The sequence below is a fragment of the Alosa pseudoharengus genome, unplaced genomic scaffold (assembly GCF_046254945.1).
Source record: "Alosa pseudoharengus isolate Yale_2024_CS ecotype anadromous, Long Island Sound unplaced genomic scaffold, YU_APseudo_1.1 YU_APseudo_1.1_scf_2, whole genome shotgun sequence".
NCBI classification, from domain to species: Eukaryota; Metazoa; Chordata; class Actinopteri; order Clupeiformes; family Clupeidae; genus Alosa; species Alosa pseudoharengus.
Genome location: NW_027468663.1, coordinates 41,511,998 through 41,524,497, shown reverse-complemented (window position 1 = coordinate 41,524,497; position 12,500 = coordinate 41,511,998). Strand labels below are relative to the sequence as shown.

The window sequence follows — 12,500 nt, the reverse complement described above, 5'->3', positions numbered from 1 at the left end:
AGGATGAAATTAGGCCTGGGACAGATAGAGGGGTGGCTTTGCTTTGCTTTGCTTTGCTTTGCTTTGCTGTGGTTGTGTCCTGTCTGAGTAGCCAGTCTAGAGCTCTTCAGACGACGACCGACCGGAGGACACGCATGCTCTGTGCTGCTGAACAGCGCAGTCGCCCCCCCCCCTGCGCTTTTAGTCAGAAACATCAGAGTCCACTGAGTTTTTTTGTGAGGTCCTTGCGGTCTAGACCTGATATTCTGAGGACAGGGCTGATGGCGGCCAACTCTGGGCTGGTGGAAACAGTCAGCAGCGAGGAAAGCATTAATGACCTCAGCTATGAGGGGACGAGGGGAGAGAAGGACAGTCTAGCGCACGGCAGTAGGAATGGAGTCGAGGGGCCGATAGCCGCTCTGGGGGGAATGGTCCGTTTTAATATAAAACTCATTTGCACTCATCTAAAAACACAGAGATAACTGCCACTGACAAGGGTGAGGCAGGGATATTCAGAGTGCTGAAGTAGTGGAAAGATAAAAGTCTCTTCAGAAAGACTGAAAGGAAGGTCAATCATAAAGATTATTTCCTGTATGATAAGGCACTTAAGCTCTTCTTAAATTGCCATAAGTGTAAGCATGTTTGTTAAAATGAATTTAAGAGCCATTTCAAAAGGCTTGGCCCTGACGGCTTGACACTGTATATAGACTGTTTGTTTTGTCTCTTTACCGCTGTGACCCGTTGCATAATGCGCGGTATCATACGGAATAGGATTACAGTATATTTGTAGACTATGCTATCTCCACCCGCACAGCAGTCTCCCTGGCCTCTCTGAGCTGCTCCGCCACAGTTCCTAATGTGCTGTATTTGGAGTCTCTGTGCGTGAGCATTGACGTAGGCCCACACCGCAGCCTTTCTGCTCTGGCAGGCCAACTGGGAGATCCACTGCGGGTCCAAGAACATGTCTCCAGCCTCCCCTTCCCTCCCCTCCCCTCCCCTCTCCCCGAGGACCAGCTCCGCTTCAGCTCCCATGTGCTCCCCACATCAAACCCTGAGCGAGCCTCTTGGAAGAGGATGAAATGACTCTGCAGACTGTGTGTGGGGGTGTATGTATCTGTGTGCGTTTGTGTGTGTGTGAGAGTGAGAGAGACTACTGTATGCAGTGCAGATATCGTTGTGTTGGAATAAGATTTGAGCATACTGTACAAGAGGTGTGTGTGTGTGTGTGTGTGTGTGTGTGTGTGTGTGTGTGTGTGTGTGTGTGTGTGTGTGTGTGTGTGTTCTCTTTACTTTTATCATCTTGCTATATGTTTTCTCTTGCACACATATCTCTCTCAGTTCCATTTAATACAGTCATACTCACTGACATGACTGTGCAGTATCACACTCCGTATATTGAACATGTTCTATTCTGTCATAACTAAAGAACACATTCATAACATAAAGAACAATGCCACCCACACACACACTAAGATTTTGGCAGGAGGACACTTATTGTTCTACAAGCTCATACAACACACATGCAAAGCCTCTTTCTTCATCACCTTCTGTGTGTGTGTGTGTGTGTGTGTGTGTGTGTGTGTGTGTGTGTCTGTGTGTGTGTGTGTGTGTGTTTACCCAGCAGTGGTCTGTTGCTGCATAAGTAAAGAGTTTATTTAGAGAGTGCCAGGAAGTGCATAACTTTTTAAAGGAAGCTGTTCAAATCAGGGCCCAGTGCGTGTCAGCAATGCACAGTTCTGTGCGGCTGCAGGTCAACACAACAGTGGAATATGATGGAGTCACATTAGTATGATTGTGTGTGTGTGTGTGTGTGTGTGTGCATGACTGCGTATAGAGAGGCAGAGGCAGCTTTTGTGCTTTGTCATTGTATGTATTATGTTTATAATGAAAAGCTTGCCTGTCTGTCTGTCTCTCTCTCTCTCTCTCTCTCTCTGTGTGTGTGTGTGTGTGTGTGTGTGTTTGTGTGTCCTCTATATTATTCATCAGGGTTGGGGATGCTGCAGTGCCATTATGATCCTAATTACCTGTTGGGCTTTATTAATAATTTAAGCCACTCACATTTTATCAGCCACAACAGGGACAACCAACTTAAAACTCATGCAGTGTGTAGTGTTCTGGGGCAACCGTGGCCTACTGGTTAGCACTTCGGACTTGTAACCGGAGGGTTGCCAGTTCGAACCCCGACCAATAGGCACGGCTGAAGTGCCCTTGAGCAAGGCACCTAACCCCTCACTGCTCCCCGAGCGCCGCTGTTGTTGCAGGCAGCTCACTGCGCCGGGATTAGTTTGTGCTTCACCTCACTGTGTGTTCACTGTGTGCTGAGTGTGTTTCACTAATTTACGGATTAGGATAAATGCAGAGACCAAATTTCCCTCACGGGATCAAAAAAAAATATATATACTTATACTGTAGGCTATCCCATTTTCCCAGCCAATGCTATTTTTCTGTTGTAAGTTTGAGTCACTTTTTCAGTCACGAGTCTGCTTGACCACATGCACTTGAACTTCCTGTTTGGTTAATGAGGACCCTGATCAATGGAGGAAACCCCATCAGCACACACACACACACACACACACACAGCAGGGATGCTCCTTATTTCTTGCTAATCAGATGAGCTTCCACAGAGAGCACGCAAAAGTTGCCTTTGTTCCCTCCACAGGAGAAACTATCCCCACTAGAAAGTTTTGGAAAACATGCGTCTTTTTCCCGTGTCACTCTTAAGTGCTCCATTTGGTGACTAATATCAGCGAAAACATGTTTAATAAATAAATGAATGGACAAAGAGGCTTCTCATTGTCCATTTAAGACCCAAGAGAGCTGTTGCTCTATATTGTGTTCTCATGGGTGTCATGAGGGCAGTTGCTGAGGGGCTAACATCTGGTCAATCCCAAGATGATTCAATAGAGTCGCATTCCAATGCTGCACAACAGCATTGCGTTCATACCCAACCCAAATTATTCAATCATGTTCAATCCCAGAAATCTTGAAAGCACATGATGCATTCAGTAGGAATCCTAACAGGGAATCAGTTTGGGAGAGGTTGGCCCCAATACTAATCATTTAGAATCCGCACCAAGGGCAGTTTCGGAGTTGTATAGAGCCCGTCCGGACTTCTGAAGTGGTTCACATGGCGTGGTTCCGTGTCTGATGTGGGGAGAGGGTGTCTGGGGAAAAACCCGAAGACTGCTCGGTTCGCGGTTGCGTTGCAGCAGCCACTGTGGGAACCGCTCTCCCATCTCCAAACAGGAAATGGATCAGGAATGTGTCCCTGGGCCCCCTGAAGATCACCACAGGAAACCCCAGTACAGTGCCACCAACTTCAACCCCCCAAAAGAATCACATACGCTTTAGGACACACACATACATACACACTAACTGACACACAGAGGCACTTACCAACACACACACACAACCAACAGACACATACACACAGAGAGAGAAACAAAGAATATACACCAGACACACACACACACACACACACACACACACACACACACACATAACTGACCTCCAGATGAACTTAGTGTCTGCATATTGCTAGTTTGTCAAGATGCTGTTGTTTTTTTCTTTACTGCCTCTACAACATCTTTTGTTCATTCAGAAGTAGCTCACATAAATATGACTTGTTTGCAGGCTGAAAACAATGTAGATCAGGCAAGAGCAATAAAATGTTGCCTGCAAGGATTTGACTGGGCTTGTGTTCATGCGTTGTGTGTGTGTGTGTGTGTATGTGTGTGTGTAAACTCAGAAAACTCGCCCAGACAGCATCTGATGCTGTCTGGGTGAGTTTTCTGAGTTTAAATAGAACCACAGTCAATGGATGTTATTAAGGAGCTCGAACAGCACGACACATATCCCATCATGCACCACCTCTCCCTTTACCACCATCACTATGGGAATCTAAAGACTTGTTAACTAGCATGATGCCTGCTACAAAATCACAGACACAGACACACACACACACACACACACACACACACACACACACACACACACACACACACACAATGTGCTCAAGTGTACCTGTTAGCATTGTGTTGTGCAATTAGAGAATGATACACATACCATCATATTACAAGCCTATAAGCCAAACAAATCATATACTGTGCATCAATACTATACCCAGAGAGATTATATCCACCTGAAGCAAAACAAGTTGTTATACTCATTCATTTCTTTGGAATTATTAGAAGGTATCAATTTTCAGATACTACAAAGGACAGAGGCATAAGTTGTTTTTTTTACTTGTTTTGCTTATTACACTTTGGTTGGCAAAGAAGCAGGTGTCCTAGCAATCCGGGCACTTGTGGTGTATTATTTAATACACCAGAAAACAAAAGAAGAAGAATAAAAATATATATATAATGACATTAGAATCAAAAGATAAACCTGTTAGTTCCAATCACATACAATGAAAGTTAACAAACCATACAGAACAATATACAATATATTTTTATTAGGTTTGTCACAAAAGTATCATTACTGAATGGAACTGGAATAGTAATATTCAGATAAACTACAGGTCCCTATAATCTATGATTCTGAATGAATCTTGATTACACATAATGCAAGGCTGTGATTTATGCTCTGGCACAATTTGAAAACAAGCATTGCATCTTGAGGCTTAATGCAGCAATTTGATACATTTAAGCAACCTATTCACAAGTAATGTAAAATATATACCGCTAGCATGATTTCAAAAGATATTCATTCTAGCCAAAAACAAACAGCAGCACATCCTGTGCCATTTGTAAATGTGTCACCCTGCTAATGCTACAGCTCATACATGTGTGGACCGCTCCATTGAGCTTAGAACCAGAACACAGTTCATGACCCCTGGCTGAGGAGACCATGGCCATGCATGAGAACTGACAGCTGATCTGTGTGAAACCGAATGCACTATATTTTCATTCAGCAAATCTCCCTTGTCATTTTAGAAAAAAATATCAGATTACGAAAAAGGAAATGGAGATGGAATCATTGAAATATATGCAACAGCATTAATTTGACATACTGTAGCCTACATTAATCACTATTGAAAAAGTGGCTGATTGGCTGGGAATGCCATTTAATAAGTGAAACTGATGAGATCTTACCAGAGAGGGTTAGTAATCAAGGATCTTTGTTTAAACCAGCTGGCATGAGGAACCGATTATAGCCACGTTAATAACGTTTGTAAGAAACCAAACCGTTTGTAAATCCGTCAAGATTTCAGCGAGATAAGAGTATTTGTGTTTGTGCAGATCACTCACCTTACATCAGGTACCACAGAGCCCACCAGATAGCTTGCCTGTGACAAGATGGCCGCCGGTGATGCCGTTAGAGACTGCCATAATCTAGCCTTTATTATGTATATCTATGGTAGAGACCCTTTGGTTATTTCTGGAGCGAAAATGGCAGTGGGTGGAGTAGAGTAGAAGGCTAACATTGATGACATCACATGGCAGTGAGTGGTTAAAAGAGTTAGAGTTAGAGTTGCATAGGAACTAGCCTACATGAAATTGCTAATCCAGTGTAAGCTTTAGTAATTACTACAATTCCTGAATATGTATAAATAATTAATATCTTAAGGAATAATTTAGAAAATATAATGATTTTATAATGTTAGTAAATGGGGAAGTTCATGATTAAATGTTTACATCACGTGATGGGGAACTAGGAAGTGACAGGCTGTGTGGAAGGAGACACGTGTGCCTCCGCCTGCCCGATCCGTTTTGCGCATGTGTGCAAGTGCTCTGCCAGAAAGCATCAATTTCTCTGCCTGATCTGTAGGCCCTCTCCAGTAGCAGTTAAAACTTGTGCACAATTTCACATTAAATAATGTCAACATTAAATAAGTAAGGGATAATGTAGACTATAGACTGCAGGTCATTATTGGGAAAATTGGGAAAAATAAGTCCCTTCAGGCCGAAGCAAGACCCCTCCGCTGACGCATCGGGGTCCGGTTCGCCCTGTCGGGACTTATTTTCCCAATAATGACCGGCGTTCTATACATTATTCCGCTTATTATCCCGCTACTTGCCAAAAATGGAATAATACACTCAAAAAATAAACTTGCCAAAACGAAAAAATAAACCGTTTTGTTGTGGCTTTTGCAGAGAAACAAATAGTTTGCAACACACGCTGAACTTGAATTAAACGTTCTTTAGAACACAGCTGATCAACTGTCTGACTTCACTTTTGAATGAAAATCCGTTGCCATTGACAGCGATCATTATTTGGAGGTCCTTTAGACGAAAATAATGACCGGTAGAACTTTGGGAAATCCCATTCAAGTCAATGGAGTGTTCTACTTGCATTGTGAAGAGCGTAAAATAATATGAGTTAGAGCAGAGCAAAAGGGAGACAGCCAGAGAATGACTCGGTGAATGAATGAAATTTCCGCAGCAAGGCTAAGCAAACATAGTGGATCAGGTCAGGCAGTGTCGTAAATTGTCGTAAAACAGCATAATCATCGCATGCGCAGAATGGATCGGGCAGGCAGCACAGATCCGGTACCGACAGTGGTCTCTTAATTTTGAATAAATGGGTGTTCCAATTATGTTATATCATCATAGCATAGTGTTGCTATGTTCCTATAAACAGAGAGCTACATGCCTTAAAAGCCCTTTATCCAACAACAAATCTCATCTCTAATGGATATTAGGGCATAGAGAGAAATGAGAAACTTCTCTCATTCAAATCAGAGTGAGCATGTAAATAAAATAAACTAGCTACTATCATTAGCAGCATCTTCATTCCTTGCAGCCTTTTATTAGAACACAACCGTTTCACTTGGCAAATATTTCTCAGATTTTTTTTTCTTCACCCTGATTTAATTACTGCACATAATTCAGCAGAAGCAGGCCAGGGAGACAGCTTCATTTAACCGTGGTGACAGGACAGCCAAAGACTGATGAGAAAAGGTGGAGCGAGCTGCTCTCTCTAACTGCCGGGACTAAAAGGCAGCAATTTTCCCTCTACCTACTTGCAATTACATTGCCTCCAGTCTGTGCCCTTCCTTTCCATCTTCCCTGTGCTCTGTCATTCCCTTTCTTTTTTCTTCCTGCCTGCTCCTCCGTCTCTCCCTGTTCAGAGTGGGTCTCCTACGTGGTCTCTGTGCCCTGTGCTAGCCAGTAGTTTGGTGTGCCAGTCAGAAGCTTTTTCAGTCATCCTGTTATTCACACATTCACAGTCACCCTCATCCACATTCTTTCTTCTCTTGTTTTAATCTTTCTCACAGACTCAATTTGTTCTTCTTCCTTTTCTCTCTCTATCACTCTCTGATTTGGTTTTGTGTTCCTTTCTTTCTCTTTTTTTTCTCTCTCTCTCTCTTTCCTGAACCCTCCAGCGTGCCAAGCTCCGGGTGCACACATACTCAGCCCAAAGGGAAGTACACTGCATCCTCTTGCCAAAAACCCAATCACAATTCAATTACTGCTTTCCACCCATCTGCTAAATGAATACCAGAGGGGAAAAATAGAATCCCATAGTCCTTATGTGGGGACTAAAATTCTCATGAATTATTCACTCATTCCGTTATTATTATCGGAAATGGTGTTGTTTTGTCAGTCATTATTCCGATGCTGCCTCTTGAGCCATTTCCCATGCAAAGCTGCTGTCTTTATTTGTGCATTGTGTAAGTTATAGACTTAGCACTTTGGCTTGCCTTGTAGAAAGTCCATTTACCTCTGAAACGTTCTTCACTGTAATATTACTCCCGATTATGTAGTTCATTTTAAAACTCGGCAATGAAAAGAACAGGATGTAGGCACGGCCCTGTTAAAAACACAGGCATGAAAAAGATTTATAATGTCTTTTTGACTGGAACAAAGCCCATTTGACAGAACCCTGTCATTAAAAAAAAGCATACTTAATTTAAATTGCAGTTCAGAAGCGGCGGTAATTCCAGGTATAATGTCATACAAAATGTCAGAGCAAAATACTTGACTTTTATCCATGCATAATGGGTCATGTCATTCGGGTGTCTACTAAAAATGTACTTCGTGAGTGTATAGATGTATACGTCTGCATTCCTGCAGACTTTGACATTTTCTGTGTGCATAATGTGAGTGTTTGGGGACTGTGTGTATGTGTCAACGTATGTGTCCAAGGACAGCACACATTAATGAACATTTCTAAGTAAATGTGCTAGCTACTTCCAATTGCAGTCCTTTGTCAAGATGTTTTGATAACTATTGAATGACTTGGCCAGTTGTTCTTGAAAGCCTGGTTGGTATACATTTTAAATGCATTCATATGTTTGCTTGTGCTATTGAAACACACCACTTGAGGTCAGTGTCTGACTTCTCAGGGAAGTGCCTAACAGAAGGAGCAGACAGTGAAGAAGAGGGAGCATGTGGAAAACAGAGAAGCAGAATAGACTGACCAGACAGACAGTAAATCACGTGTTGGAGGATAAGATAAAATGAGAGGATAGCATAGTGTATGTGAAAAGGAGGGGGAGGAAAATAAAGTGATAGAAGGTGAGAGCCAAGGGCTTGAAGAGAGGGAGATGATGAGGTCGACCATAAGTAGTAAATGAGCAAGCAGTGAGACAAGTCAGAAAAAAACAATACATTTTGCATAAATACGTAAGAATATACACTATAGAGATGATGTTGGTGTGCATTTTTAGAGAGAAAATGTTCTAGTGTAATATCATTTCTCATTTGTTTATTGGATATACTTTGGGGATAGTCTTGGAAGATACATTTCTACCCTGGAATTTCATATATGAAAATATGTGTGTGTGTTTGTGTGTTATGTGTGGTGTGTTTGTGTACTCTACTCTTAGACCATTCCTTTCTTAAGGAAGAGCAGCAGTTGAACAGATATAGCTTTCTGTGATGAATGGCTGAATTGTGTGCGTTTTGCCAGCTGCAGGTAACACTAACCCATTTCTCTTCTCTGAAATAAGGAGAGGTGCTTTCTGTGAATTTCATGTGGAGAGGGATCCCTCGAGGCAAAAAAAACAGACCAGAATGACACTATAGAGTGGCACAACAAGGGCAACTTGGGCAAGAGAAAGAGTCTCTTAATCTATGACACGGTACTCTGTGACGCTAACTGTGTGGACGCATACAGTAGAGAGCAGGCCAAATCGAGGCCGGTTCAATCCCATGCTGAGATGCTATCAGGAAGTGAACGTGTAATGAAGTGACCCCCACCCCCACCCCCCCCCCCACCCTGCAGTCTGTGAGAATCACTGACCCCATGACCTCATGAGTTGGTCACCCGGTGCTGCATCAGACGGTGCAGCTGGAAGCCCTGGGGCCCCTCTGGGATCAAAAGGCAGCGTGCAGCCACAGTGCCTCTTAACCTGTTAGAGTGGAACACCTGCCTGGGGGTGGCCGGGGGGACGGCGGGAAGGTTACTTGCGGGCGAAGGGAGAGTGCTGTAGAGTGCTCTAGGCCGGGACACACGGATCCGGCGGTCGGCCCGGTCAGTGAGCGCCTGTAGTCCAAGTCTTTGCGGTGCACCCTGCATGGTCGGATGGCTAGCAGTGTGCTGGCTGCTGATTCAACATGTTGCATCGTTGTCGGTGAGAGACAGCACTTGACCGGCTGTTCAGCTTGCCTGCCTGCCTATGTGATGCTTGGCTGTCGACAATAGTCACACACACTCACACACATACACACTTTTCTATCTGTCATTGTTTGCTTAAAACATGTCCAGGCAAATGGAAGATGTTCAGAGTGATTCCTTTCCACTTCCATTGAACTAGCATTTTCTCTTTTGGCATGTGCACAGGCCAGAGTTATGTGCCTATCTGCACGTATGTGTCTGTACTCTGTGAGTGTGTTAGTTAGTGTGCATCGGTGTACTGTGTATCCAGTCATCTCTGCTCACACTGTGGGATGTTTGTGTGTCGTGTTGGCCGGCCTGAGATGGATGATTTGCTTTTCTGCCCTGCGCTGCTTGATAAGGCTGAGTAAGGGAGGTAGGGAGGTCAGCCAGACTTGCGGAGAATGATCCCTCACATCCACTGACTACTCACGAGGACGAGAAACATGACATTCATCTTAATAAGTGGCATGTGTTTCAAGTGGAATTACTGTGGCGAGAATCCTTCCATCGCTCACCATACCTTCTCACTGTCTGTTTTCATCTGAATCTGTTTCCATCTCCTCCCTGTCACGGTCTCATTCCCACCTTCCATCTCTCTCTCTCCCTCCCTTCCTCCCTCCCTCCCTCCCTCCCTTCCTCCCTCCCTCCCTCCTTCTTTCTCCACAGAGCTCCAGAGAGGAGCGCGAGCGCTCCCGTCTCGACTCCATGGTTCTGCTGATCATGAAGCTGGACCAGCTGGACCAGGAGATCGAGAGCGCCCTGAGCAGCACCTGCTCCAAGACCAGCACGCCGTCCCTCAGGAGGAAGGGCCTGTCGGTGAGCACCCCTCCACACAGCATCATCAATATCAATTTCAATTTAATAAAAAAGTTGTGCTTTTCCACACCTCCTTGGGACGGGTGCGTCAGAGAAGGACCACGGGGTCACCAATATCCAAGAAAGTATGAAGCTCCCGCACACTGTCTTCATTTGCAATTGTACTGTTTTTTTATTGCAACGTTTCGGTCAGATGACCATCATCAGGCAACCAGTACAATGAAGACAGGGTGCAGGAGCTTCCTACTTTCTTTAATAATTTCAATTTAATGTCACTTATAGAGCCCCAAAACATTGCACATGTCTCATGGCGCTTTACAGAGTGTTGAACAATCAGAGAAGAGAAGGCCCATGAGTAACAGGGGCGAGGAAAAAACAAAATATGTTGGAAGAAACCTCGAGCAGATCCACAACTCAAGGGCCTGACCCATCTGTCTAGGGTCAGTACAGAACAGTAAGGTCTGTTTACATGATAAATGAATAAGTTAGTTAGGTGTAGAGAAAAGAGCATGGTGTTTAAAGCCACCTGAGGTGTATATTACAAAGAGGTGGGATGGTTACATATCCAGTATGATAATGCATGAATCTTATTTAGTGTCAGAAAGTTCAAAATCATCACATCCCACGAGACGCCACCACATACAGACGAGACGCCACTCAGAACAAGTGGGAGAAATCAAGGGGTGCTCTGTGAGTGGCATCCACAGATTCTAGGTTCCCTTAGGATATTATACAGACATATAATTAATTATCAATTAATATGAATGACTGTAGGATATTATACAGACATATAATTATAATTATCAATTAATATGAATTACTGTAGGATATTATACAGACATATAATTATAATTATCAATTAATATGAATGACTGTAGGATATTATACAGACATATAATTATAATTATCAATTAATATGAATGACTGTAGGATATTATACAGACATATAATAAGGTGTACTCATGTGATGGGATATTTGAGTATATTAATGACTGTATGAATATAATTGGGCTGTGTGCTACTCTGATCAGCTCCATGTTTGGCTGTGCTGTGCTGACCCGTGTCTCTGTGGGTGCCCCTGTATTGTACTCTGCTGACTTGTGTTCCTGTGCTCCTCTGGGCTGTGGGCTGTTCTTTCAGGAGATGGACCTGGAGGCCGGCAGTGTGTCTGTGTCCACCCAGTCCCTCCACTCGCCTCTCCATCGCCTGTCTTCGTCCTCATCCTCGACCAGCCCTGCAGGCCCCTCAGGGGCCAGACCCAAGAGCGGGGTGAGTCTAAACAAATGATTATTCTATTTCATTTCGCTGACTTTGAGAACGACAGGAACCCGTGCGAGTTAGCCTGGGCTCTGGTGTGTGTGTGTCGTAGAGAGGGTTGCTGAAATGAATGTTGAACGGAAGCGGAAAAAACACATGAAAGGAAGCGATGGATGAAAGAGGAAGAAGGCGTGAGGTGAGAGTGGTGCGGCGCGGTGACAGCTGGGCCAGCCTCGGCCATTAGGGCGCCATGTTTCAGCCGACTGAAGCCTTCCCTCTGATCAAACATTTATAGCGCTGATGAAAGTTTGATGCCTGTGAGGTAACTTGCCGTTTGTCCTCGGTGACTCCCCTCCACAGTGCAGATGTGTGAGGTGCAGCTCCTTCCTCCTTTGATATGATGAAATGAAGTCTTGCTACACTTCATCTCAGTGGTCTCTCCTTGATTAGTCCTTTTGGGTACACTTTACTTGACGGTATACGATGTCATGAACGTGTCATAAACATTCTAAGTCATAAACATTTATGACGTAACACTTCTGTTATTAAATGTCATTTGTTTTTTGTCATAATAAAGTTAGGGTTAGATTTAGGGTTAGGGTTAGAGTTAGAGTTAGGGTTCATGTTTCATGACAGTGTCATGTCACTCTTATGTAGATACCGTCAAGTAAAGTGTAAAAAACTGTGTTTTTGAACTGATCTAGATACCATGGAATAGAATGTGAAAAAGAGGAGTGGTATCCTGGAAATCCAGAGTTCTCGCGATAGCACAATGGCAAAGAGCAATGATGCACGTTACTTTTACCCCAACATTCTGGGGAACCAGCTAAACTGATGAAGACAGCGCTGCAACTTTGGAGGACAGTGCACATTGGTCGTAGTGTTATCCGATTTCGTCA

The 12,500-nt window shown here is 43.8% G+C and overlaps 2 protein-coding genes across 2 annotated transcripts in view; both read left to right on the top strand.

Annotated features, from left to right (window-relative positions):
• Positions 1-12,500, top strand: part of LOC143133511 (uncharacterized) — a 36,021-nt gene that overhangs the window by 11,077 nt on the left and 12,444 nt on the right. The window contains exons 3-4 of the mRNA XM_076293275.1: positions 10,195-10,450; positions 11,485-11,613. Coding sequence (XP_076149390.1) covers positions 10,195-10,450; positions 11,485-11,613 — 385 coding nt within the window. The remainder of the gene's footprint in view (positions 1-10,194; positions 10,451-11,484; positions 11,614-12,500) is intronic.
• dlc1 (DLC1 Rho GTPase activating protein) overlaps positions 11,503-12,500 on the top strand; it is a 99,371-nt gene continuing 98,373 nt past the window's right edge. The window contains exon 1 of the mRNA XM_076295013.1: positions 11,503-11,613. The gene's annotated coding sequence lies outside the window, so the exon portion shown is untranslated. The remainder of the gene's footprint in view (positions 11,614-12,500) is intronic.